This window comes from Nipponia nippon, unplaced genomic scaffold (assembly GCF_047370975.1).
Source record: "Nipponia nippon isolate SJK-2023a ecotype South Korea unplaced genomic scaffold, ASM4737097v1 scaffold_9, whole genome shotgun sequence".
In the NCBI taxonomy this organism is placed as follows: Eukaryota; Metazoa; Chordata; class Aves; order Pelecaniformes; family Threskiornithidae; genus Nipponia; species Nipponia nippon.
The window spans coordinates 1,150,974-1,178,042 of record NW_028262413.1 but is presented as its reverse complement, the minus strand read 5'-3'; the positions used below and the strand labels follow the sequence as shown (position 1 = coordinate 1,178,042).

At 38.6% G+C, this 27,069-nt stretch overlaps 1 protein-coding gene across 4 annotated transcripts in view; it reads left to right on the top strand.

Annotated features, from left to right (window-relative positions):
• The window catches only part of ERC2 (ELKS/RAB6-interacting/CAST family member 2), a 531,140-nt gene that overhangs the window by 160,116 nt on the left and 343,955 nt on the right, over positions 1-27,069 (top strand). For all 4 annotated transcript variants that reach the window (XM_087745272.1, XM_087745274.1, XM_087745271.1 and 1 more), the window contains one exon: positions 24,137-24,304. In XM_087745272.1, coding sequence (XP_087601398.1) covers positions 24,137-24,304 — 168 coding nt within the window. The remainder of the gene's footprint in view (positions 1-24,136; positions 24,305-27,069) is intronic.

Below are 27,069 nucleotides of genomic sequence, written 5' to 3'. Positions count from 1 at the left end.
AGAACATGAAAAGAAGCCAGGACAGCAATTTAAGTGAATCTGCTAGCACCTGCTGTCACCTGGCTTCATCTCTTCACAGAGGAGAAAGAGATCCAGGGCATGGTTGTGTTGTTCTCTGCTTCCATCTCCAGTTACTGTACTGAACCCCATAACCATCTCATAGAGAACAGGAATAAAGGCATGGCGTACTTTGAAGTTCAGGGCCTCTCTTCATTTCATTATTTGGTCAACAGCTGGCTGAGTATCAGCCAGCAGTGTGCCCAGGTGGCCAAGAAGGCCAATGGCATCCTGGCTTGCATCAGGAATAGTGTGGCCAGCAGGACCAGGGAGGTGATAGCCCCCCTGTGCTGGGCACTGGGGAGGCCGCCCCTCGAATGCTGTGCTCAGCGCTGGGCCCCTCACCCCAAGGCGGCCATGGAGGGGCTGGAGCGTGGCCAGAGCAGGGCAGCGAGGCTGGGGCAGGGGCTGGAGCACAAGGCTGGGGAGGAGCGGCTGGGGGAGCTGGGGGGGCTCAGCCTGGAGAAGAGGAGGCTGAGGGGAGCCCTCATCGCTCTCTGCAACTGCCTGAAAGGAGGCTGGAGCCGGGGGGGGTCGGTCTCTTCTCCCCAGGAACAAGCGATGGGACAAGAGGGATCGGCCTCAAGCTGCGCCAGGGCAGGGTTAGGTTGGATATTGGGAAAAACTTCTTCCCCGAAAGGGCTGTGAGGCCCTGGCCCAGGCTGCCCAGGGCAGGGGCTGAGTCCCCATCCCTGGGGGTATTTAAGAGATGGGGAGATGTGGTGCTGAGGGACATGGTTTGGTGGTGGGCTTGGCAGCGCTGGGTTAACGGTTGGACTCGATGATCCTAAAGGTCTTTTCCAACCTAAATGATTCCGTGATTCTATTTTTGAGCTGGTTGAAAGTGTCAGCAGTCACATGCCCGTGAGGGTTGGCCATGTGGGTAAGAATCATAACAGAATTCAGATCCATTATGTTGGATTTTCCCCATCTAGGAAAGAGCTCTTGCATGGCTCTAATAGTTTTATAGGTCTAAAATGTAGTGGCAATAGTTAATGCTAGATTTTAAAATATAAACAGTCATCATTTGAAATGTCAAATGCAGCAGCTGAGAGGGAACTCAGGATGGCAGCTGTGATATGCCATATTGATAAATCAAAATCATAAATTCAAAACATATGTTACGATCTCAGTAATGTAATCCAGATTATGCATTAGAGGGTAGCAGTTGTGCATTTTGAGTGCTAGAAGTTTACTTTGCCTTTGACCTGATGCCTCGACGTACGCTAAAGGTAGTGTTGCTGTGCTGTGATAAATTGTATTTGTGCTCAAGTGGTACTATCAACCGAAGTTTTTATTCAAATGAGACATAAAGTTTGATTTATAGTGTAAAACTATAAAGATTCTTGTTCCGTAAGAATTATATTTCCTTTTCTTTGTTGCATAAGATGCAGATGGAACTTTAAGGTACCAAAATTCGGGGCGGGGGTGGGAGAGGGAGAAAGCTACTTGCTGTGATAAAGCCTTAAAGTGAGTGTGAGAGCATTTTTATACAAGTGATGAGAACCTTCTGGACGTGATTGACTTAAATTAGCTTGATTGCTTTTTATCAATTGCAGCTGCACTATTTAGCATAAAAATGCAAAACATCCAAAAATCATTTGCCTTGCAGTGTAGTAGAAAGATGGTTTTAGTTAGTCTTTAAGATGTTTCAAATGTTTATTCTACACAGATTCTCTGAGAATGGATCCAGAACATATCTAGTTACAGAGAATTAGTACAGATATTGTAAACTTTGAGAAAATTAATTAAGGAAAATATGCTGCTTTATGAATTACATATTTAGGATTTTTTTTTTCCTTTTAACTGTGTTAGTAAGTTAAACAGTTCAAAGATATTTGTTATAGTGGCATAATCAGGCATCTGCTGTTAAAAGCTAAAAGAGAAAGACTAGAACTTTTTGTGTGATGTACAATTGTCTCACTTGCTCTCTGAACCACTGACATGGTTGAAAGAGAAATCCTGAAGTTACATAAAAATAAATTTCTTTCTAAATAAGAGGAGAAAATTTTAGACCAGTGTTGAGGATTGCAACCCATGTTGAAAACTTGACCGGGGAAAAGGCTGCTACTGTTATTTCAAGGCTGTGTTCTGTATATTGAGTTTTGATATCTGATGTCCATTTGCCGTCTGAATTTCCTTTTTGTAGGACTGTACTGCTTGCAAACTCAAGATCCTGACTTTGTTTCAAAGGTTTCTATTTTTCAATGGCTTAATGATTTATATAGCATGTGACCTTGAGGCTAATTAGGTGCTGCTTTGTGTTCCTTGGATGCTTAATGTTACCTAATTCACAGGCAAAATGTTCACGTATGTAAAACTTGCATCGTTTACTGCCATCGATTATAACCAGCAATTGTGCTGAGGAAGAACCCTTACTGTTATGCCAAGCAATAGATTATATTAAAGGATGGGATTACCTGAAGTCAATCTTTTGTACACTTTTAAGTGTTTTTGATACAGGTTGCCTACATTGAGGTCAAAATCTTTTATTATTCCTTAGATTCATTTACTCTTACCCGTTCCTAGGACAATGATGCCGATTTAAGTCTTTGGACAGATTCTTGGAATTAAAATGTTCAAAATGGAAAAATAGCCAGTTAAGGGCCTGCTTGATGGTACAATTTCAGTGGCTGAATGCCTATTAAAGGCAAAAATGTAAATATTTACATATATACGTGTATATATAAAATATAAAAGTTTGTACATATATATAAAGAAATCACAAGAAAGTATGGGGACTATTTTGTTTTCTTACTACGAAAAGACACCTTGTGCTCCTCAGGTTCGCTCTTTGTTAACATTAAAGATCACATCTATATACATCATTCAGCAAATAAAGTTTTAATTTTCTTTATTCCTCTGTTAGGTCTTGCAATCCAGTACAGAGATGAATGAGGGTAGAGGGTTATATTTCTTCTTGCATAAATAATAGAAGGGTTTAGAAAGTTTCAGTTACAGAGGCACTTAATTGCATCTGCCCAAGTTTACAGGCAGACTGCAGAGGTATTACTGGGGGTATAATATATGCAGGAAGAACAAAGGCTGACTTTCATGTCCCAAATTTAATTTTCAGGAATGAAAGGCCTAAAAAACCTGCCGTTTTGTGTAAAGTGAGATGGAAATCAAAGAGGCTAATACACCTATGTATCCAGAGATACGCTTTTGTAACGCTATCTTAAGGTAGATCTATATTTAATAAATTAATTAAATTAAATTGTATGTGGTTAGTTTTATTCTCTAACTACTGCCTCTTTGCTTTTTTTTTTTTTTTTAAAACTGCCTTACTAAAGGAGTAAGTGGAAATTAAATTCTCTGAAGCATCATTTTAAGCTCCATAGTGCTTACGCATTTTGCTGCTTAGTTGAACCGTGTGAAATGCGTGTCCCTACATGGGATTGCATGGGGAAAGCCGCTGGGTATTAAGACAGCTTGACAGCCACAGAGAGAAATATTAGCAGTTCTGTAACATGTCCTTTTTAACTTACTGGGTTGGAAAGGGGGGGGTTCAGGGGGTTTTGGGGTTGGTTTTTTTGTTTGTTTGTTTGATTTGGTTTTTTTTGCTTCTCCTTGAGATGGTATTGTGATACTCATGTGTGCTGATAAATACAATTAAATTTGCATAATGCAGGATCCGATGTAGTTAATCTATGCTAAACTTCACGATCCCTTTTGTGTGCTGGCATTGTCCTGTTTCTTGAAATGTATCTTTATTTTCCCAGTCTTTTGAGGAGATTGGAAAAAGAACAGAATTTCACCCATGTGCAGCATAATCTATGTCTGGAAAAAAGATTACTTTCAGAATGCTTTCCAGGAAAAGAAAAACAGATGAGGAATGATACTTGTTTTATTTATTTATTTATTTATTTATAGAATTTTCTTAAAAGGCAGATTTATAGGGCTCCATGTTAATGTCAACTGTTAGAGATCGGGGAATGAATTTTCATGCTCAGGTTTCATTTCCATGGCTAGTAAATCTGCTTTCATGTAGCCTCTGCTTCTGTGTTAAATCACTTATACCCTGATTTTTTAGCAGTAATGTTTGTTTTTACGTGAATATGCATATACATCTACATATATGCATTAAATATATAGAGACTAAAAAGAATATACATAAATATATATACTATATACAGTAAAAAGAATATTAAGAATGATTAAACAGTAAACACTTTTTAAAAAAGTAAATGTTTCTTGCATGTTTTCTATGGCATATTAGCAAAATCCTTTCCACAGTCATTTATATCTTCATATTTAAGGATAACCTCAGTTGAAAGGGTTAAAATCCTAGAAGATTCAATCCTAGAAGTATTTCAAAGACTACTTTCAAGTATAGAAACTTTCAACAGAAGTCTTTTGAACATATTCTATTCAAAAACAGCAATACCGGTGATATTTTGTATGGAACAAAACAGTTACTCAAAGTTTGCAAATTCATTGCCTTGCATAAGATTTAGAATAGAATTTTACCACTTCCATTCCCAGACTAGATAGCAAGCTTGAAACAAATAGTAAAAATCCATTTGTATCTAAAGTAAAAACATACATGATTCTTAGTATCCCCCTTTGAATTTGCTATAAAAGATTATTTCTCTGGTATGAAAAAAACCTTTTCATTGAACCATTTCTAGAGAGCCACTGCGCATCCATTTTGGTTATGAAATCTGTTACATCAGACTAAGGCACTGTCTTTCTTTGATAAGAGCACTAATCTTGTAGACAAAATACATTATGTCTAATGTGGCTGAATCTTAGTCAGGCTTTTCATGCTGTATCATGTTCAAGTGATTAAAGCGGGAGAAAATTGAGGTCAGTCCAAGAATGGTAGAGTTGGTGAAATATTGGCTAATAGAGAAACAGTGTAGATAGTATGGAAGAGGTGAGCCCAGGTTGGGGGAAATTACTGTGGAAGCATCTCAAGCCCTGATATTACAATGAGGCTTATTTAATATTTTCATTGCACAGCTTGCCAGACCTTGGAAGCACACTTGTAAGATTTCATGGAGATGCACAGATGGGAGCCACTAGCGATGCTGAGGACATTTGGATGATCTTGAATTCTGGAATGAGAAAAATGGCTGAGATGTGGTGGTAGTACGAAGTGCAGGGTTAGGCCCCTGAGGACTAAAAACTAGAACTTCTATAACGTAAAGATTGAGGTAAAGGTAGTATTAGTGTGTTAGTCAGAAGATTGCTGTTGGTCACCAGTAAAATGCGGCTGTGGAAAATCTTATCCTAGAATGTATCAGGAGAGAGGTTTCTGTTACAGATGGGGAATGTTTTAATGTGCTCTGTGAGATCTCCTCGGAAATGCAGTTTATGGTTGTGGTCACCCAGGTTCAAGCAAGAATAATTCAGGACAGGAGAGGTGCAGAGGAAGGTTAGATAGAGGGATGATCTGGAAAATGGAAAAACTTCCTTATGATGCTAAAAAGGCTTGGCTCAAACGTTATCATCGTATTGTGGTTTCATTTGCAGGGGTCATTTCAGCCAACTCATTTTCCTTATCACTGCTGTGAACTGGTGACATTCCTCTTTTGGTTATGATGTATTTGCTAAGGAATAGTAAGTTCCAACTCAGCGATGAATGAGGTTTTAAACAACTTCAGATTGTTTACTTGTGGTAATCTGACCAGACTCTAAAATACTTTAAAAAAAAATTACTTTTTACAAGGTAGACTTGTCAGTCTGTGCTCAGAATCTTGTAGCTTCTATGTTATATGTTATTTGATCATTTAGTATTATTAACATGTCACAGTCTGGCGTTCCAACAATTTGGGTTTGTTGTGTGGAAAAAAATCTGTAGAATGTTTCTTTCTCCTTCCTCCTTTAAAAAATGGAATCTCTCTATCTTTACATTACTAAAAATGGTCATAAAATTTTTGTTCAAACTTTCCCAAATTTACTTTTTAGAGCAAACCAAGTCAAGAAAAGTTTCATTTTTTAAAGGCCCTGATAAAAGAATCATTTGAAACATTCATTTGTGCATTTTTTTGGCTCAGCCGAACTTTTGCTTCAAGCTTTAAAATATGGGAAACTTTTCAGAGGCTCCCTGAGTAGGGGTGCATTGCACTTTCCAGGGGTAATGATCAGATTTTTGCGTGACGTTTATAATAATAATACTAGCAGAAATTGGTCTGGAGGATATCTGCTCTTAAGATGCTGCACATCATGCTGCGTTTTTCCTTCCAGCCTGCTATTGTAAAGTATAATAGCAGTTCTTTAATGTCTCTGTCAGAAGTCTTGAAAATACTTCACAAGCTTCAATGGGAGACCTGTCATTATGGGACTCTGGATCTTTCCTTGGGAATTTTTGAAAGAGATCCTGCTCCTAAAGGAACCACGGTCTTTCCAGAAATGGCTCGAGCTGCTTGCCTGCTGTCCTGATTCAACGCTCCATTACCCCATCTGCTTATTCTTTTTTGCCTTTGCGGCATGACGCACCTCTGGTTTCTTGTGCAAGGCACTTTTCAAAGGTTTTAACAAGGTCTCGGAACTTCCCAGTATGCCTGTGAGGCAGGTATAGCGGTCACTGTGGTTACAGTATGGACCGGAAAACTGAGCTGGACAGAGTAGAACCATCTTGCTGATGATTGCCTGCTTGAGGTATTGTCTGAAGACACTAATTCCTTCTACAGAAAATGGGAGAAAATGGCGTTTGGACCCTGACATGATTATATAGTGTATTGTATTGACTACATTTTCCTCCCCCTGTATTTTCTTTTCCTGCTGGTGACAAAATTTTGCTATAAAAAAAAGGAAAAAGAGAAGAGAAATAAAACAAACGGAGCTTATATGTATAGTTATATCTCCAAATTAATTCAATGATGTTTCACTATCTGATGTGTAATGACCACAATTTAATACATTTGGATCATTTATCAAATGTAATTAGAGTTTTTGTTTTAGTTTTGACAGCAGTTCTCCTGTAACATTACTTTTGTATCTAGTCCTTTCCTGTAGCTGGGAGATTGTTAACATGCTTTTGGGAGGAAATCTGAGCAGAGAAATAATTCTTAAACTCTCTAAAAAGCATGTATTAATCATATTTTCATATTACCATTTTTATTTTAAATTATATTTTTGACCTTCTGATTAGTTATGTTGAATGTTATGACACCTTTCTCTTCTATAAATTCTGTTGAAATATCTCCAGCATACAGATTATACATTGACAAACATTACTCAAATTAATGGTAAGTCTTGTGCTAACGAGATTTAAAAAAAAATAAATAGTAGTTTATGGAAGGTCAGTGAATTAGCATTTTATTGCATCACACTTAAATTTTAGCTGAGTACAGCAAAATGAAAAACCTTTTCATTGTTTCAGTGGCTATTTTTTGATCCTGTTATAATTCTAGTAGTCTTCATTTGCTGGCTGAGAAGTTTGTAGATGTTGTTTTGTAGCTTTGTTCTGTGAACCGTTTTCAATGGCCATTTTAATATCCAGCAGAGTTATGAATTTTATTCCTAGGCATTTCATTTGAAGCTGTTTTGCAGGACTCCCTAGAGGAATGAGATGTCGGGAACAAATTGTTTGCTTTGTGCAAAATTGTTGTCTTCTGGCTAAATTGTTCCCCCACCGCCCCATTCGTTGTCTCTGTATCTTCATTATGATATGGAATAGTAGTTCTGTTTCACCAACAGATTTTTCCTTATAGCACACAGTACATTGAATCAAGTATATAAAAAAATCTGGGATGCCTCTGCAGGATTTAGAGGGCCCTGTTTTACAAGTCTGGGATTTGTTGCTCTGTGACACTCTGGCTGTGCTAGATCTGTATTAGCCACATTTTTTTTCTGATTATGAGCTTTATAGATTAGAGATACCTTGAAGAGAGCTGGAAAAGGGGGAAGGAGGAAAGATATCTTTCAAGCTATTCTAGTGTAGGTGATTGTGGTTTCATGATTTTTCCGTGCAGGTTCTGCAGCGCAGGATCGAACATGGATACGTAGGTCGTGAAGTTTCTCTTTTTGAAATGTAATAAAGTGTACACGATACCTAGTATTGTCTTGCACGTTTTGGCGCAGGAAAGAACATGATGGCATCCTGGAAGTCACAGTTGAGAGATCTGTGGGTTCTAGACTTCCTCGTGCTGCGAAGAATCGGAGCTGGCTTGTATTCTGGCTGAGTTGGTGTTCAGCTGAGGGCCTCTCTTTCTTTCTTTCTGTCTTTTAGTCCCCGTGTCTTGGCGGTCACTGCTGGTTCTTGTGGGTTGCAGGGCACTTTCTCTGAAAGTAGTTTTGGAGAGTCATTTCGCTGCTGATTCTTTTTCTGAAAGTATCCCTTACATATTTGACAGTGTAAGACCACTTCTGCGACACAATTTTTTTTTCTTCATATCTAACTTTACTTAGCTTGTTTAGTGTCAAGAGTGTTACGAAAGCAGCACATATCAGTTTTGCTTTATCTTTCTCATGCAGATGCTATTCTGTCCTGAGAAACTGAGTGTCTCCCAGATGGAATATAATTGTGGTAAACTAGTAAACCTATAGCTTCCAGCATAATAATAAATAAATGCAAGATCAGATCTTGACATATCTCTGACTTGCTGCTAGATGATCTGGCAGACTGGATTCAGAAAAATATTTGGCAAGCTAATCTCTGTTAGTGTGTTAGGAAGCCTGCAACTGAAACTTATGTCTGCTTTCATTCCTGTGCAACTTCTTCTTTGTAATGTACCATGTAACCTCTATGATAAGCACTGCGTTTATATAAAGAATAAAATTGTTGCTTTTATATCCCTAGTTCCAATCTCATGCATTACTTTGCAGCATTGTTGAGTCTCATTAATTATCTTAGACATTTCAAACACTTAAAATATGAGGTGAAGATCTACCATTTCCGTGCTGATTCAAGTTTTTTAGAGTAAAATGCCTTCTCCAGTTGTACCTAAAATGCCTGAAGAATGTTACTGCAAAGATGGCACTAAAAAAAAGGAGTTACCAATTCGGAATCTGAAACTGCTCTTTTAGTCTTTTCTTGACACACTGCATCTCAAGCAGCCTCTCATGGTCTAAGTAGCCTTTCCTTGTCTGGAATTCTTATCACAAGCCAGCACAATCTCTGGAAAGTAGTTTGGGAGTCTGTTTCCAGCATAAAAAGTAAGTATATTTGCAATGTCTAAGATAGGCAAAATGGCTGCACTGCTGTTTCAGTAGGAATACAGTCTGCTTTTTGGCTGAGGTGCTTGCTATGAACAAGATTGTTTAACTCTAGCAATGTTACCAAGCCTTGTCATTTTCAACTGATGGGCTGGCTGCTCTCGGATACCTCTGAATAATAACTTACAGAATTGAATTCATATATATGATACAGCATTTCACAGCGCAGTTTCTTAAAGGGCTCAGAATATCACTGAAAAGCTATTGGTTTCCATAATCCGAAAACTACTGAGCCCTCACATTTTAAACCTTGAGTCTGAAAATCATAACATTTTAAATGTGATCTAAATTCTATTTTTATATATCTTTCTGTTTTGAGATTTTTAGATCTTGTTTTTTCTACATTATCATAAAGATGAGTCTGGGTTTTTTTTTGGTTTTTTTTTTTTTGGTAAGAGTTTCAACACTTATTTCAGGTCTGAGATTTTAAGAAATAAGTAGTTATCACATGACTCGCAGTATGCTTTTAATCTTGTTCTCAAGTCACTTGCAAACTAGCCCAGTAAAGTCACTTGTCCTACGTACTAGTAAAGGCTTTGGCCGTACTAGTCAATGAAATGTTTTCAGACTGTTCTCTGGTCCCAAAACTAACTGCCATAGCATACGGACGGCTATTCAGGTATCATCTCCTAACGTCTATAATATAGACATAAGCTTCCAGAAAAGATATGACCGTTCTTGGCACTCTGGAAGGTTCCATGCATTAGATAACAAAGACATTGTTGCTATTAGTAGGTGCTTGTTGAACTTGTTTCTGGGTAAGGCCCTGATGGGAAAAGTTGAGAGCTGCATATATCTGTACTCTCACAAGACTAGACCCGCTGGCAAGTTCCTTTGTCAAACAGTTGATGATCCATCCAAAGGCACTGCTACAGCTGAGCTATTAGGGTCATTTTTCCGACTTTTTTCAAGTTGATTATTTGCAAAAATCAAGTAATTGTGTGGTACGTGGGTCAGCTACGTATATCTTTGAGTTTTGTATTGAAGTCCTTAATTTTGAGCAATCGTTTGCTATTACTGCCCTAGCTTTTTCCTCTTATAATGTCCGGTCATACAAGAATGTCGGTTCTTTTGTTATTCTTTTCGTTATTCTCGGCACAGAGCTGTTTTCCTAATAGCTCACTCTTAAGTGATACCCTGTTCCTTTTCTGGCTTGTCTTTGCTGAAGACTAGTCAGCACTACCATTCACATGAGAAGCAGCGATTTGTGCAGATATCATGTTCAGGCAATGCTGACAAACAGGTTTTAATTGTGTAATTCAAGAGTTCTTAAAACCTTGCCAGTTGTAGCTATAAATAGGTATTTATATTGTTAGCTTTTTTATCTCTTTCACCTATTATCAAAAAGTTTTCATTGCTAACCTTTGAGTCTGAAATCTTTTGCTTTCTGATCTTGGACTTAAATTTTCTTCTGAAGTTCATATACCAATTTTTACTTGCTCCCAAAGCAGAATCTCAACTCTTGCTCCTCCTTCAGTTAAAGAATTACATTTTATGGGAGTTGCGTGTATTTAGCATTTTCATTCCTCTGGAAAGATGTTTTAATCTTCAAGATGCCATAACTGGAAAACTAAGGTTATACCACATGGCTAAAAAGAATCATCGTCATCAGCTGAGTCTCAAATGCCTATTTAGATCATTTATAGCACCGAGATCACTGTGGACTTGCTACAGAAGCATTTCTTTTTGGGGTCTCATTAGAATTAATCAGCGGTTTTTCCCTTAGTTCAGAAGTAAACCTCATATTAAAAAAAATTATCCTTACAAACACTGGGATCAATACCATTTTTTACTCTTCATCTGAGACACGCATGTAGTTTTTAAGTTGTCCCCCAAATCAACCTACCACTTGCAGGAAGCAAAAGACTTCGCTGTAGAGAGAGCGCGTGGTGCCTTTGCTTGAGACAGACTTCCCATTAAAACAGTCTCCGAGAACGGTATGCAAACTTTGCTATTTAAAGAACAATTTATTGCTATTTATTATATCCTGGATGGCTTAGAATGTTCTTGCTGGGAGATCTCTATCATTTTTTTAAATCTTATTGATGTTTAGTAGATACAGAGATAAAATTTTACCAAGAATGTACCTTACTACGTGCCAGAGTAATCCTTTTAGGGGGTCCTTTTATGGAACTTTCAGTCCACATTTTTAAAAAAAAAAAAGCTTTTAATATTGCTCGCTAATTATTACTTGCATCAAACATTGCAGAAAGTATGGTTCAACTCTGAGTATGGAAATAAAGATCTCTCCCGAGCTAATATATTCTTACATAACTTGTAGTTTTATTTCTAGAAAGATGTAATTTAATTATCTAGTCTTTTAATTTTCTCTTATTTCTTGTTTTAGCAGAGCTGACTTCTGAATTCCATGAAATTTGTGTCCTTGGCCTGGTAGAACAAAGAATGTAAAATAGGATGTCGCTTTTAATTTCGTTTTTGAAGTTAGTTTGCAACTTGTCTGCTAGCACACGTACATTTTCAGATGTAATACTGATGACAGAATTGAGCCAGATAGGGTTTGTTTCACAGACTTTAGGTAGGGTTTCTCTACACAGATGCTTTATGCCATGTGGTTCAGACCCAGTACATTCAGTTTGGCTGTATCATCTATTGAATTCTTACATTAGCGTTATTATTTTTGAATCTACCCTTGAATATTCTAGTCCTCGAACTGGACATCGTAATCACGGAGGACTGGGGAGAGACATGGGAAGAGGCTGTAACAGTGAACTGGTGCAGCTAGTGGAAGAGAGCGTGTCTGACATATTGCATCTTAATCTCATAAAAAGATTTCCCCTAGAAACCTCAGCATTGTTGTTTGTTGAAGTTCAGGCTTGTCAGCTAAAGATTGAAATTATTTGTTATTTTGGAAATGTTTTGTCAAAGCCATTATAACCAATAATGTAGCATTTTGCCTCTAGATGCAAGGACGTTCTGGAATTCTGAACAAACAGCACTTCTGGCTGCTGTCGTTTTGTAAGTCTGTAGGATGCTGTTAAGACCAGCAACTCGCAGCGGAGCTGGAAGCCCTAAGCAGTACAGGCATCCTATGACCTTCCCCCTCTGTGAAAGGGGATTTTGTAAAAGTCTGTTTTGCCAGGTGTGTATGTGCATTGAGCCTATACGTAGCATTAGGCTTTTCCTGGGAAGACAAAAAAGCCCGGTATTGTGGGCATAGGTGTACCGCTTTATTATTGCATAAAGCCAGAGCAGACCAGAAGGTTGACTTCTGTTTCTCACCTGAGGTCTTACTGTCCCAGGGGCCCCTGATTTGAGGTCTACATGGTTCTGATATGCCTGCGTAGCCCAGCCTAATTTATTAAGACAAAGATGGAGAACTTTGTACACGGTGTGGTCAGTGCAGTCTGTTTTTACAGTTAGTAAATTGTATAGTCAACATATTGCCTTTCCTCCAGGCAAACACTTGGCGTTTATAATAATTCTTAATTTGTGTACTGTTACCAACTGGATTATTTCTATACATCGCCTAAACTCAGTTGCATGCTGTAAAAGGGATATTAATTTTAAAAACAGCATGTGGACGGGGTATTTTGATACAAGAAAATATACACCCCAGTCTGCATGGGTAAAAAAGACTGACTATGAAGGTAGGAAAAAAGACCCAGAAGAATAATATACTGACCAGGCCTTTCTGAAGAGGGTGGCTGATGTCTGTAATTGCACGGAGGACAGAGACCTCCTGAATAAGTGCATGTTTAAGTGCAGAATCTTCCTGCAAAGTACCTTTTTATCTTTTTATAAAAATACCTTTTTTATCCTTTTATCTTTTTTAAAAACTCGATTGTTGGAGGGTCTGGTAGCATACTAACAGCTCTAGTTGAAATGCATAAATACTGAGAATAAGCCAGCTGTTGGCAAACTGAACCTTCATTGAGTTTTTTTCCGTGAGAAGAACTTCCTTTATGGGCAAGTCTCAAAACAGCCAAAACGGACCTCCTAACGTACGTGACAACTTTTCTCTTTAGAACATTACTACTGGAATGCCAAATATTCCACATCACCTTTTCGTCCGTCTAGTGTAGTAGAACACTGCACTCTGTTCTGATACCGGGCAAGTATCTTCTTGCCTCATATGTGCAAGGGGAGTAAGCAGGGGGGTTGCCGTGTCTTACATGCCTCCAGAGCCAGAGCTACTGAGAAAGTTCCGAGTTCCAGAAGGGCCTAGGGAGCCAAAGGCTTGGACTGTGGGCAAGCGATGGAGCGAAGCAGACCTGTAACACTTGCTGGTATTCAAGGTCGCTGTCAAACCAGCTGATGTTTACTGTCGTCTAGGAGATTATGGAGCCTGGCTTGTCGGGAGAGAGAGAACTTCACTCTCAGCTTTTATATTTAGAAAATTTGGGAAATTTATATTTGGAAAATTTGTATTTGGAAAATTTTGGAAAATTGAGAGATTACAAGTAGTTAGAAGCTTATTCGCTCTTGAGAAAAATGCAGCAGTGTGCAGAGAAAAGGCTGTAACTTGGTCTCTGGAAGAACGTGGGCAGGAGAGATACAACAGCCAAAATGGCATATTTCATGAAGAAAATGCTGCGTTATATTTAATGTAAGCAATATATGTTTAGCTTATTGTTTTAACCTTCTTCTCCGTTTGCTGTGTTCTTATGAATAAATGAAAAATATTGCCCAAGCTGTTTTATGTCACTCCGTTTATGAGCTGGCCACAGATCCTGGAAGATAAGCTTGTAGCCAAGCTGATTCCAGCTGGACCTGCTGAGGTAGGAATGTCTGCTAAACAAGGGGTGACATAAGCGGGTGTTCCAGTCTCGGAACAGGGTGAACCAGAAGATTCTCCTCCTAGGGATGTATCTCACTCCAGACATCTGAAATTGAGAGCGAGATCAAGGGTGCAGCTCGCCTCTGCAAGCATAACACAGGCTCTCTCCCTCAGGCGGAGAGGGGCTCACCTGCAGGCGCCGCCTTTCTTCGAATGTGCTCAGGAGCTTGCAAACCTAAATGTGCTTTTTGGAAATCACACTTCCGCTGCTGTGTCAACGCTTTGTAATAACTGACTCCTACTACTAAAAAAAATTAAATGGAGAAAAACAGTTCCTGTAAAAATTCTATTTTTATCATGTATAAAGCTAACAGATATTTACTGATGATCCTTACACTGTTATGGAATTCTATGCATTTTTTTCATGAAGTAGTTAAATGCATTGGCATGACTTTAAAAAAGAACGTTGTGGCCTTTTAATTCACTTTCTATTAATCTGCTGCAGTATAATAAAATTTGAATGTTATTGGAGACAGAAATTTCAAGTTAAAAGCTTCCACGATTGATAGTTTTGTAAATTGGTTTTAAGTATTTTGAATTTATAACTATCATTATGTTGCTAAATAACATTGACTCTGGAATGACTGACTTCCTTTTGCAGTAATTCAAAAATATTATGACAGCTATAGTTTTATAGTGAGCATAAAAATCAGTGAGGTAAGTTCAATGAGGTAAGGTTAGTGTTGGAAGTTTTATTAACAAAAACTTTAAGTATTAACACACGAGTTACAATTCCCATGTGTTTTCCAAAATTTGCTGGAACTGAACTGAATATTAAATTCTGAACTTTGGACTAGTTGCTTTAAACTACCTAATTTTAGTGGTAGGAGTAGGCAAAGATATAAATTTGAATAAAACAGCTGTTCGGCAGTTGGCTGCATGGATAAGCTCCACATGATCAGAAGTCCTCGTGGCGCATAATGTTCCACAAGGATGAGTTTCAGACTGCCTGAGGGAGCCATTTATATCTTGGCTACAATCTCTGGTTCAGCTAAAACCTTCTCTAGTGTCGTTTGACCAGTCAGCATTACCAATTTTCTCTTTTAAAGAGCAGCATAATCTGGACTAGTGAAAAAAAAAGAACGAAAGAAAAATGAAGATTGCGTAGTAGAGATGGTGGCTGGCTCAGCTGTCGAGGAGGGAGGCTGGGAGCTTTAGGAAACCTGTAGCTGCCATCTTTCAAGGAGAGTAAGTGCGTTCGATGCCTTACACCATCAGGTGGTTCTCCGGTCCTTGTACAGACGGATTGAAAGAGCTTGTGACAGCGATTCTGTGAGGGAAACGGTATGCGATGGTATGGGTTTGTTTGCCTGATGTGAACAGCCAACACTCTTCTTTGCTTACAAACCATCTGAAGCTGCTCGCTGTCTGTTCCCCTTGACTACAATGTACTCAGCTGCTTTAAACCCCTCTCCTTTTGTCACTTCTTAAATACTGAAGTGGTAGAAAGAAGACAGCAAAATAGGTTATTCTTAAAAGAATGTAAAGCCTGTTAACTGTATCAGCTCTATAATAACATAATTTGCTGAATTAGAATGTAAACTAGAGCAACCATAACGCCCAGAGTAACAGGGGTGGGAACGTTGTTGAATAATGCTTGGAAGTGGAATTTTCCTCTACGAAGGGAAAAAGCTAGCTAACTCACTAAAGTTTCAATTTGGAACAAGAATGTAAAGCATATTAATTGTACAAAATCCAAGTGTCTGCAGCTTCAAAATGTGGCCGTGTTCTGCCTTTTCTGCCTTGAATTTTACATAGATCAGGTGTTTTTGAAAGAAATGAAGGTAGTATACTACGGATTACCAGGCAGAGCCATTGCTTTGAAAGAAATAATGTTTGTCATGTCAGACTGAAAAATGAGGGATAAATATGATGAGGGAATAGTTTTCATTTTATTGTTGTCTTTTAGAATAGTTTTGTTTTGTTTTGTTTTTTTTTTTACTAGCTCTGAAGCGGAGAGTACAGTTGGGACATTTTAAAGACACATGATACCCTTTCCTTACTGCAACTCAGTTCTCGTATTTGCAAAAAGGCCCACGTGAGGATATGCTCTCTGTACTCACAACTCAGTACTTCTGTATAGAAAATTGAAGTGACAGCTCTTTTTTTCCTGATTTAAACTGGTTTTTGTAATCAAAACTTATTACATTTCCCTATATAGATACGGATGTATAAATACAGGCACCAAGATCTTTAATAGAAGTTTGGTTTTTGATTCACTGAAGAGGTTCCTCAAAAAATGGCTGCATAATACACTAAGAGAGCAAATAGTAGCACAGAAAAGTGTCAACAGCCCCGTGGAGCCCGTCGTGGTCATCAGGAAGGGAGAGAACGGGAGTACGCAAGGGGAGCAGCCTGGCCCTGGGACACAGTGGCAAACGTTGACCGCAGCGTGTGCTGCAACAGAGGTGGGGTTAGGAGGGAGATGGACTGTGGCTTACAGCCTGCCTCCTCTGTCACCCCCAGGGCGGTACTACAGCACACACCTAGTGCTTGACTAGAAAACTCAGAATTAGTTTAAAAAAAAAAACCACAGGCAAACCTTTGCTTTAAATGTATTTATTTATGATGGTAAAATAAATAATTCTTAACAGTGAAACACAGTAGTGCTTCTTCATGTTTTACTTCCTCATGGAGCTCCATAACACTAAAAACAGTTTCATAAATGATATTTATAATATGGCATACAAGTTAAACAGTTAACAGTAAGGAACTTCAAGAAATAGACGTCACTACTGGAGCTGGTCATGGGTGGTGGGTGATGACATGAAGATTAATAAAGTTCGACTTTGAATTTGGCAATTTTTGCCACTTACATGAACTTTTCTTTCTAAAGCATAACCCAATTCTGAAGTTTTTCGCAGTGTGTTGTATATTTCCAGAGCAAGTGACAGGGTTTATTGTATTAAGAGTTGAAATAAGTAGTTGCTGAGGAAAAAGAAGTTAGGCAAAATTAAAAAGCAATTTACTTGGACAGAGGTCTTTGAAATGCTTTATGTGTTAGCTATCAGATCTGTTTTGGCTTTATTTTTGTGGAAAATGATGGCGTTCTTGAGATTGCCAAGTTTTACTAGTAAATGTACTGCCAAAGCTTGGGAAAAATAAGTCAAGGACTCTTAAAATTACATAGTGTTGAGTGAAAAGCCAAAGAGAGGGTTTTTGTGTACCAGAAATCCTTATCCTTTCAAATATAAAAATATATATCTGATGCTGTAAAGTGACCCATATTTAATTTCCTTTCAGATTATATTTAAAATGCCATAGATGTAAAAGGAGGAGTAACGAAATGGCAGACATTTCTTATAGTGTACTGGCACGGTCCGTTTAGAATACTTCATTGTTTCATTATTTTTGGGAGATGTGATTTCACAGTACCCTTTTCCAGGAAGAGATAATTTCTAATATTCACAAATTCATTCTGGCTATAAATGTAGTAGTATATTTTGCTTCTTGTCTTCCACAAGACGGGGAACTGATTTGACAGCTTTTCGGTTTTACACCATCTGGAGGTTCATATTTGACTTACGACATGATGTCATGCATGCTTAGCACCAAACAGATACCATATAGTAAAAGGTCGCATGCAGTTCAGGCTGAGGTGGTTTTACTTTGCATTATGAGAAATGTAAAAGTCTTGGTTCATGATTACTGGAGGCAGAAAGAAGAATTTGGGGAAGGAGAAAATGACTGACATAACCGATGTTCTTGTAAACCTCCCCATTGCATTCCTGTGAATAGAAAATAAACCTGTACACCTAAGACCACACACAGTATGAACTGCCTATTCACTCTCCCGTACTGGCACGGGCTCAGAGTTCTGCTACTCTGAAAACTCACGTAGAGCACTGATTCCAGAATGGCTCCTTGCTGGGTGTGCTGGTTTGGGGGCTGATATACCCAGTCTATGGTAATACCTGGGCTTTATTGTGTAGGTGAATTTTTGAATTAAAGTGCTCTTCTGTATCAGTCTCACGGTATCCGACTACTGGTTGAGGAGAAAATAGAGATATATTTGGCAGATATTTTTTTTTTCTTTTTTTCTTCCCAACATTGGTGTCAGGACACAATCTAATTTGAGCTACACAAAAAGTAGCTTCTGGGGAGCAGGACTAGAGATAATTCTGTTTCTTGTACTTGCAAGGAGACAAGGATGACACAGATGGAAAACCATGCTGTGTTACAAATACTATCCTTCTCGGGTCTTAAAGGTTTTAGTCTGAGCTCTCACATGGACTTGGCTTTAATTATAATAAATAATGGTTAAAATATTTCTGCACAAAGGGGGAAAAAAGAGGGAGCATTAAATAAAGTATTGTCATATAAAAGAATAGGAAAATGTATGGTTTGCAAAAGATTAGTTTGAGTCTCCATGATCCAGACTGAAACATGGGAAATGCTATGTCAGTAACCCAGGTCATTAGCTGCTTCTCATCATATGCGAGAAAGATTTCTGTTTCACCAGGAAGGTGAACGGCCTTTAAGAAGGAATTTCCTCGTAATTCTGTGGAACTCAGGTTCTAGCTAGAACAGTAGAGCATTTGCTGACCTGTGGTTCATTGGGAAAGGGCTGGGAAATAAGACAGTTTAACCTCCTAAGTATGACATTGGATTTGTTGTGGCTTGGAGGTTATGCCATGGACTGTTACGGGAGCGTCAGAGGCCCTGCCAGAGAACGGGTGGTGTAAGCCCGTCTGTTATCGCTCTGGGTTAGCCACGAGGGTGGCCCCTCGGGCTCTGGCGCATCCAGAACCACTCAGCGGCCAGCGAGGGAGGAGTGCGGGCAGGAGACACGGGGACTAGACCGGAGGATCTGCCACCTGAGGCTGTGGTTGGACATGCCGTACTCTTTCCTTCCCAACGCTTGCGCTGTCCTTGTGTGAAAAGTGGGGTTGCTGGGATTGAGATTCTTTGGCTGTTTCGAATCTTTTAGAACATTTTTCTCAGTGCAATTGAAGCTGCACTTCAGTCGTGCTTTAAAGCTTTTATTGAAGCTTCCAAGGCTAGAAATGAATTCTTAAATGAGAACCGAGATAGTCTTCTATTAAGAGCAGTCTCTTGTGGGAACTGGGGTTCTAGGCAGAAGTTACACCACTTACATCTAAATATATTCAGATCTTAAGTCCATGTGCAGCTTCTTACGGAAGAATGCAATTCACCTCAAACACATGAGCGTTCATTACTACGTGTTAAAAAGTTACCATGGAGCTGAAAGACTTGATCTAAGGTGTCAACTATTTATACGAAGGCGTGTGGAGTAATCTGTTTATGACTTTAACAAGAAAACAATCTGTTTCTGCATTTAGAGTCAGTCCAGACATCTCTGAAATACTGGGTGCCTGGTACTCTGTGGCACAGTCGAGGTCATAACCCTTGTGCTAACTTGAAGGTTTTTGTGTGGATGGCCTGAAAGCTAGCTGGTGAAAGGGAAGATGGAGATTGCGGCTCTGCTGCAGAGTTCCATGTCTGCTTCTTTTTGGAGTGAAAGAAAACCGCCACTGAGTTTCTCTCGTCCCTCCAGGTTGAATTTGTGTCTTTGTTTAGGGAATAGAAATAACGTATCAGTTGTGTCATGAGCTGGCTAGTGGTGAAAGGAAAGGCAGAAAGGTTCAGTCATGTGGTGCTCTTTAATTATTAAACGGCTGTCTGAGGGCAGGATTGGGGGCTGAGAAACTGGCGTGGACAGGGCTCTGCTCCCCGTTCCCACACAGGCTGTCACTCACAGACTTGGACTTCAGCGCCCTCCACTCATCCTCTCAACCCTCCTTCTTGCGCTCCCAAGTTTTAATGCCTAAAATCCCCATTCCCAAGTTGAACCTAGTGAGCTGTGAGGACAGGGTGCGTGGGAAGAAATCTGTGAAGAAGAGTGAGGATTGTCTGCTCGGCCCTTAGGGTGGGGACTGGACGGGTAGAGAAGAAAAGCCTATTGACTCGGAAACCGTCTGGTTCAGCCCCGCAGAAGAGAAGTGCCTCAGCACACGTGTAAGCTGCTGCGTTACCCCAGTGACTGGGGAACGGTATCTGTGCTTTGTTTATCAGTAGGTCTAGTCACCTCCAAACTCCCTTTGACTTCAAGCATTAAGCTTCTGCCTAGTGGCAGTTGGCAAAGGAGACTTGCAGTGCCTGACTGGAGAGAGAACCCCTTTTGGAGCTCCTGCTGCAATGTTATGACAAGCTTCTCAGCTGCAGCTTAAAGGCCCAACAGAGATTCTTGTGATTTGACTTAAGGGATTGCTTTCAGACATGAAGCAAATAAGTGATTAAGTATAAAGAAGATGTGGTAATGAGTTTCAGATGAGGTCTCCTATGTTTATTAAAAGAGGTCTGAAAGTTTGCTGCTACTACTATTTCTTGTTTTCTAACTTAAAAAGTCATCTTTGAATCTCATACTGCATGCTGCTTACAAACTGCAAGATCCTATTACAGTAATACTGTAAAAAAAGTCTTAAAAATAAAATAAATCCAGTAGAATATAAATCTTTTTTTTCCAGTGTAGAGAAAAGCAGTGAGCCATTTTAAGAGCAGGAAGAACATGCATTTCAAGATCCAATAGATCATTTAAATTGGTCCCAAACCAAGTTTTAAAATGGCATTGCAAAGACTTTTGCTTTGAATAAATTTAGCATTACAAACCTCAGAATATAAATAAAAATAAATTAGATTTGCTGATTGTTTTGTTCTGTACTAATATTCTGATTAATTAGGGAAAAAAAGGGCTTAATACGTATGACCCTTTCTGACTATTCCAACTGCAGAACTTAAAAATGTTAAACTAACATTTATGCCCTTTCAGTTACTTCCATCTAGCTTTTTATTATGAATAAACTTTATGAATTTCTAGGTAATGTAAACCTTAAACGCTTGTTCTGTATTTTCTGACATTTGTATGTTTGAAATTTGGATTCGTGAATCTAAAATTTCTCACTTGCCTGACTTTCTGCAGCTCTCTTGTAGATGGAGAATTATTCTAGATTGCCACATCATATATTTTCTATCCAAACCTTGTCTTCTCAATGGCGTACCTTGCAGCCAAAACAAGCCTGTGTGGGTCCGCTGAATGTGAACACCTCGTTTCAGAGCTGCAGAAGAAAACAGTATCAGAAAAATGGTCTCTATTCAAGGAAACCTGTCTTTGTAATAAATGATTGCACTCTCTTTATCTTAGTTCTCTACTTTGCGTGAAATGATAATGTCACTCTAATGGCTTGCAAACCTTGCGAAGGTCCCCGGCGCCCACGCTGCCACCTCCGTGTGCTTTCTGTGCTACGTAGGGTCTTGCTCCCTCTGGGTGGAGTGGAAGGGCAAATGCAGAAGTAGGTCTATAGCATTATTTTTAGTATCTCCTCTCCTGGATTCTAAGTTTCGATGTGTTAACCAGCCTTCTGGAAAACTGAAATCCTTCACTAAGAATAAACTCCTTGATTTCTGTACCCCAGGCTTGAATTTGGAAGTTTGAGACTGCACAAGGAATGCGGAATTGAATCTGTAAAGCTTAACACTAACAGTGGGTTGGTTTTGTTGATCTCTTATGTTTAAAAGTGCTGACAAAGTTTCATGGGTAAACTATATTTTCTTGTATTATTTTTATTTACAAATAAGCCTTCAATAATGAGGCTCACATTAAAAAAAAAAAAGTGTCTCGCTTAGTCTTTAAAAACTTGATATAGGATGAAATCTGGTTTCTACCCCCAAATATCCCCACCCAGTACTCTGTGTTGTGCTGCCTGTGAGCTGCTCAGTGATTCAGTTGTACCTGCGTTTCTGAACCAGAACGCGGAAACGGGTGGGCTTTGGTGGCAGCACCCGCTGAAGGGACCGCTGCATGTGAGGTGCAAGTCTTGCAGTGCTGATGGTTAAACCCAAACATATTCTGTTGCTTTAATGAATTGAGATGTCTACTATTTTATTACAAAAATACCTTTTATTACAAAGGTATTAAGACTAGAATTTATGTGATGGATAATTCTTTCTTTGGCATTAGTGAATTAAGTTCTGCCCCTCAGCCCCCCCCAGCATATTTTAGGTTAGACAGAGAAATTGATAAATATTTTAAACTAGAGATACACATTCCAATTCAGTTTAATTTCTGTTGGGGTTTTTTGGCTGGTTTTTTTTTTGTCGTCCCCCCCCAATTCTTCTTCATTTCTCTGTTCAACTTAGCCCACCCTTCCTTACATTTTTTTAAACGTTCTTGTAGGAATAATGTTACTTGCTCTTTCCATTTCAGTGAAACATGATTTTTCATTTTGCTAATTATCAAGGTCAGTAAAGATTACATGCATCATATTTTGAACCCTCTACATTCTACAGTCAGTATCTTTATATTCTTGAATTAATACAGTATTGATTCCTAACTGTCTTATCTTTTCTACTATATAAAAAGCTGCACCATTAAAGCTTGCAAAACTTCATTTTCCAGCTCTAGTTTTTGCTTGCAATTCCCCCTTATGGTTTCACCTCCACTTCACCATCACATCATTGTAAGACCACTGAAGTATTTGCTTTATTCCAGTCCATTGTTATATTTTAATTTAAGGAAGCTATGACAAGATCTCTTACTTTGAATACCTTTTTGAAAGCTCTGGAGAGCCAGTAGAAGTTCTCAGAGATGGTGTCAGTGAGCATCTCGTGAGACAGTGACTGCTTCCTCTCCTCTCCACAGTGTGGAGAGCAACACCTTTTCCGTTCGCAATCGTACCTTGCCCTGCGGTAGCTACTCTAGCAGCGCTTATGTAGAAAGGTATTAGTAAAAAATGTGCTAGGAATTTGAAGCTGTGAAGTGGGATTGTTAAATCTGCTTGAAAAAAGTTGCTTTCCTGTCTAGCTTTTTGTTTCTTCCCCTATTTTGACATTTTTTGAGTGTTTCCGCCTGGATCCATGTGTATGTGGCCACTGCTGTGGCCATGTCTGCCTTTCCACATTATGCATACTTTCCTGTTTCTTCATTATACTCCCCAAAGAGCCAGTTCCCTCCTTCTCCCTTTCCTTGAACAGGTACCCTGTCATTTAGATTTTCCCTTTTCTTGCCACTTTGTTCCTTGCTTCACCAAATGTTTTTCTCTTTTTTGATAATAATATTTATGCTGCTGTCCTGCTCCCCCCATCCCCCCATCTTGTAATGGAGGAGAGTCGCCTATTTTTCCTCCTTATTTCCAAATGCTTCTACGAGTAACCAAGCTTTTAATTGCAATTAGGAGTAGAGCTGCTTATGGAAACAACTGTATACGAGTAGTAACCAGTATCAAGTGATCTGGATTTTTTCCAGACCACCAGCAAGTATTTGCCTGACCATAATCCGAGAACTGTTTGAGTTGCGTTGAGAGAACAATAAAATTGCATGCTTGGGCATTTATACAGCAAGAAATGAGAAGATCAAGGCTACATACACCTTCTGGGCTGTTAGAATGCTTTTGGTTTGCGTTGGGGTTTGTTGTTGTTGTTGTTGGTATTTTTTTTAGGGCTTCTAAAGGAAAAAACCAGTTATGTAATGCGTAGCAATTTGGTGAGGTTCTTTATTAAGACATTTAAGCTGAGGAAAATCCTTTATTTTGGTTGACAGGGATTTGTGCTTACTACAGAAAAGTACAGAAAGGGCCATTTGTTAAGCGACTTGTGTGTGATATACACCGGGGAGAAGTGAAGGACCTTCTCACTTCCCTATTCGCTGTCCCTCTGTTAAATAATTCTGTTTCTGGACTTCTGATCTGTGCCCAAACCTGGGTAGTGGCTGTAGTAGCTGAGTGCCCACTTCATGGCTTTAAGGGGCAAATTAACTACAGGATACAGAACGCTATTTTCAATGAGTTATGTATTTAATAAGTCATGATGATTTTTTTTTTTCAGTACTTTATGCATATGTCAAGTTAGGACTGTTTTAATGCTATTTCAAGTTTTGACTATTATACTTTTTCTATTCATGCTTTGGTGCTAAAAGTGCTTTCATTTTTTATTGCATTTTAACAAGTAAAAGAATCTCAGTCCGAGATAAAGTTGGAAAATCTACATAGAAAAGAAATAAAACATTTCCTAAGTGACAAAAAAAAGGAATTATAAAAAATAAATAAAATATGCTAATGATTTTTGCTATAAACCTAAACATGTTTGATTTACTTACTGTAGGTTGATGCCTTGCGGTTACGATTGGAAGAAAAAGAAACCTTTCTCAATAAAAAAACAAAACAACTTCAAGACCTCACAGAAGAGAAAGGAACCCTGGCTGGAGAGATTCGAGATATGAAAGACATGTTGGAAGTAAAAGAAAGAAAAATCAATGTTCTTCAGAAAAAGGTAAGAACACTGATGAAAGGGTATGCGGTAAAACTTCTGAGGCACATTTAAAGGAAATATATTTATTTCTTAGAGCATATTACTTTTAATATATTAAAAAAAATGCAAGGTGTAAGTCTGTAATAGTCAAATAGTTCTCTAATATAAAATATGTGTCACTCTTTTCCGTGGGATCATTTCTATAGTGTTATATCTTAATTATATTATATCACAAAAATATTAGGTGCAGCAGTTTCCACAAAATTATTGGAGTTAAATGAAAGTCCTAAAAATTCTGACAAAACTTCTCATCCCTCAACATGAGGGATTCCATTATCCTTACTAACACTGATTACTACTCTTTCCAAATGATGTAAATGAAATGTGTGGGACTGCTAAAAGATTAGGATACTGCTTTTTTTTCTTTAAAGACTTCTTTTGCAGGGGGAGAAGGGGAGCAGGGAAGGAACCTAAATTAAGTCAATTATCTGCTTTTCCTGTGAGCTAAAGACATTAAGACAGGAGGCTCTCTCTGAACAGTCTTATTAGTCTTATTTCTAATTTTCCACAAATTTAGCTAACTGCATTTACTCTCCTTGGGAAGTTGGGTTTAATCATTGTAGTTTCCACTTGAGGGGGTGGGGAGGGAATTTCCTGGCAAAGCAGCTCTGCAAGGGTTCTGCATACAGTAGTAGGGTGTTTATTTCCCATATCCTTTTTCTGACACTCACAAAAATATTTGTGCTAGCAGGTAAGTTCTTTGTGTGTCGTGTGTATCACTCTATCGTACATAGATGCACTTGTGAGCATAGAGATAAATGGAGAAAAAGTGCCTGGCACCACATACGTTTTGCTATTGCTTCTCCCCTCCGTTCACAGCCACTCAAAGAATGTCTACTCCTTACTCTCTATTCTTGTGTAGGTAGTTCATGTTACTGTGCTTTTCCTCCAGGATTCATACAGGGTTCACGTGGTCTAGCTGTTGTGCTTCTGTCTGCAATTAGTTAAATACAGTCTTTAAAAAGCCAAGTCCTTGTTTTCCAGAAACTGGGAGGACTGCTTTTTCAGGCCCAGGAAATAAAGCCTATCAAAACTGGAATATAGGTATTCATCCACTTTGATCCGATTTCTGAATATTTGCCTTGTTAGCGATGCTGATGATGTAAAGATAGCAAACTTCAAGCCTTTTATCCTGTGCTGAATGCTAATTAGTTTCGGACATCACTTGAGAATTTTGAAGAAAAGAATGCATCTTTTCTTACGGTTTGTATTCTAAAAAACCCCAAGCAAACCAACAATTTACAGTTGGTCTTGCATTTAGATCTTGAGGAAATGGATCAGTAGGAGGAACGTGGATTCGGTGATCAAAACTGTGTGATGAATATAACTTCTCACAGAGCTGTCAGCACTATCTGCCATGGCTATGTGCTCAGAAATATGCAACATAGTGTGGTTTTTTGGTTTTAATACATCATGGCTATTTTCTTAGGGCTTGCAGATGGCTCTTGTGCACCTGCTTCTTAATGGAAATAATCACTGTCAAACTGCACTATCTCTCTTCACTAAATCATAGCGTAAGCACGTGTTATAGCCTTGTAAGCTCTGGTATACAATGTGATCAATAAATCCTGCTAACTACTAGGTGCAAAATCAGAGTTAGTACTAAATTGATTCTTTAAAACTGGAAGTAGCACCTGAATTTTTTTGAAGTTTTTATTGTGGTAAATATGCTTCATCAGGGGACTTCTGAAGTTCAGTTTTTCTGCTATGGGCTAAATACTGGGTTTACTTAGAGAAGAATGGATTATGATGATTACTTAAAAAAAAAAAAAAAAAGAGAAAAATAGTTCATTTACATCACATAAAAGTTATCTGTGGATTTGCTTCTCTGAAGTATTTTTAATAACGACGTTATCTTAATATGTAGATGTTAGCATGCCCAAAAATGCTAATATTGGATCATCATTACACCGTTATTTTGTTTATAGGAAAATAATCTCATATTTGGAAAAGACATTTTTAAAATGACCCTTAGGTCACATTTTCAGCTTTGGATCATTATTTTATTTGTGCCTCGCTTCCAATGTGTTTGGAGATAAATTCACTCACAGATAATTTGCCTAGAGAAAAATTTGATTGAAATATCGTCCTGCTCTACTCTCCCCTGTTACTTAAATAAATCTAGAGTATGATACTATAAAGGATGCTTTCAGTGTTTACTTTTCATGTGTCTGGTGTACAATTCTGAAGTAGAAAATTCTGTATGTCACCAATGGAAATCCAGGCTTTTAAATTCATCTGGAAAAATTAATAATCCACTTGTCTAGTCAACCCAAGTGTTCACCTTCATTTTGACGGTGCTTATGAGGTCATGCCTTCTCATGGTTAGCCTCCTGGAGCACCCCAGCGTCCTTGGCAGCAGGTGCAATCTCATCTCTGGACCACGATACCTGCATGTAGAAGGGAAGACCGTCAGTGTCTGTCTACTTTTTTCCAAGAAGCTTTCCTGGCATTAGTGCCTTTCTGTTCTAGACAATTTTATCCTCACTACATGAACTAACGTGTCCCAGGGCATTCATACCTCATACAGCCTTTATGTTCTGTCAAAGGCAAAGGGAGCACAGCTCCTTTTTGACCACAGGCAGATTGTTCATTCAGTCATGTGTTACTTCAGAAATATGTTGGACTATGTATAGTAGTAATTCCTAGTGCTGTAGTATTCTTATTGTAATATTTTTGAACAGTCACTTTTCAGGGATTTTCAGATAGTCTAGTAGTGGCTGCTG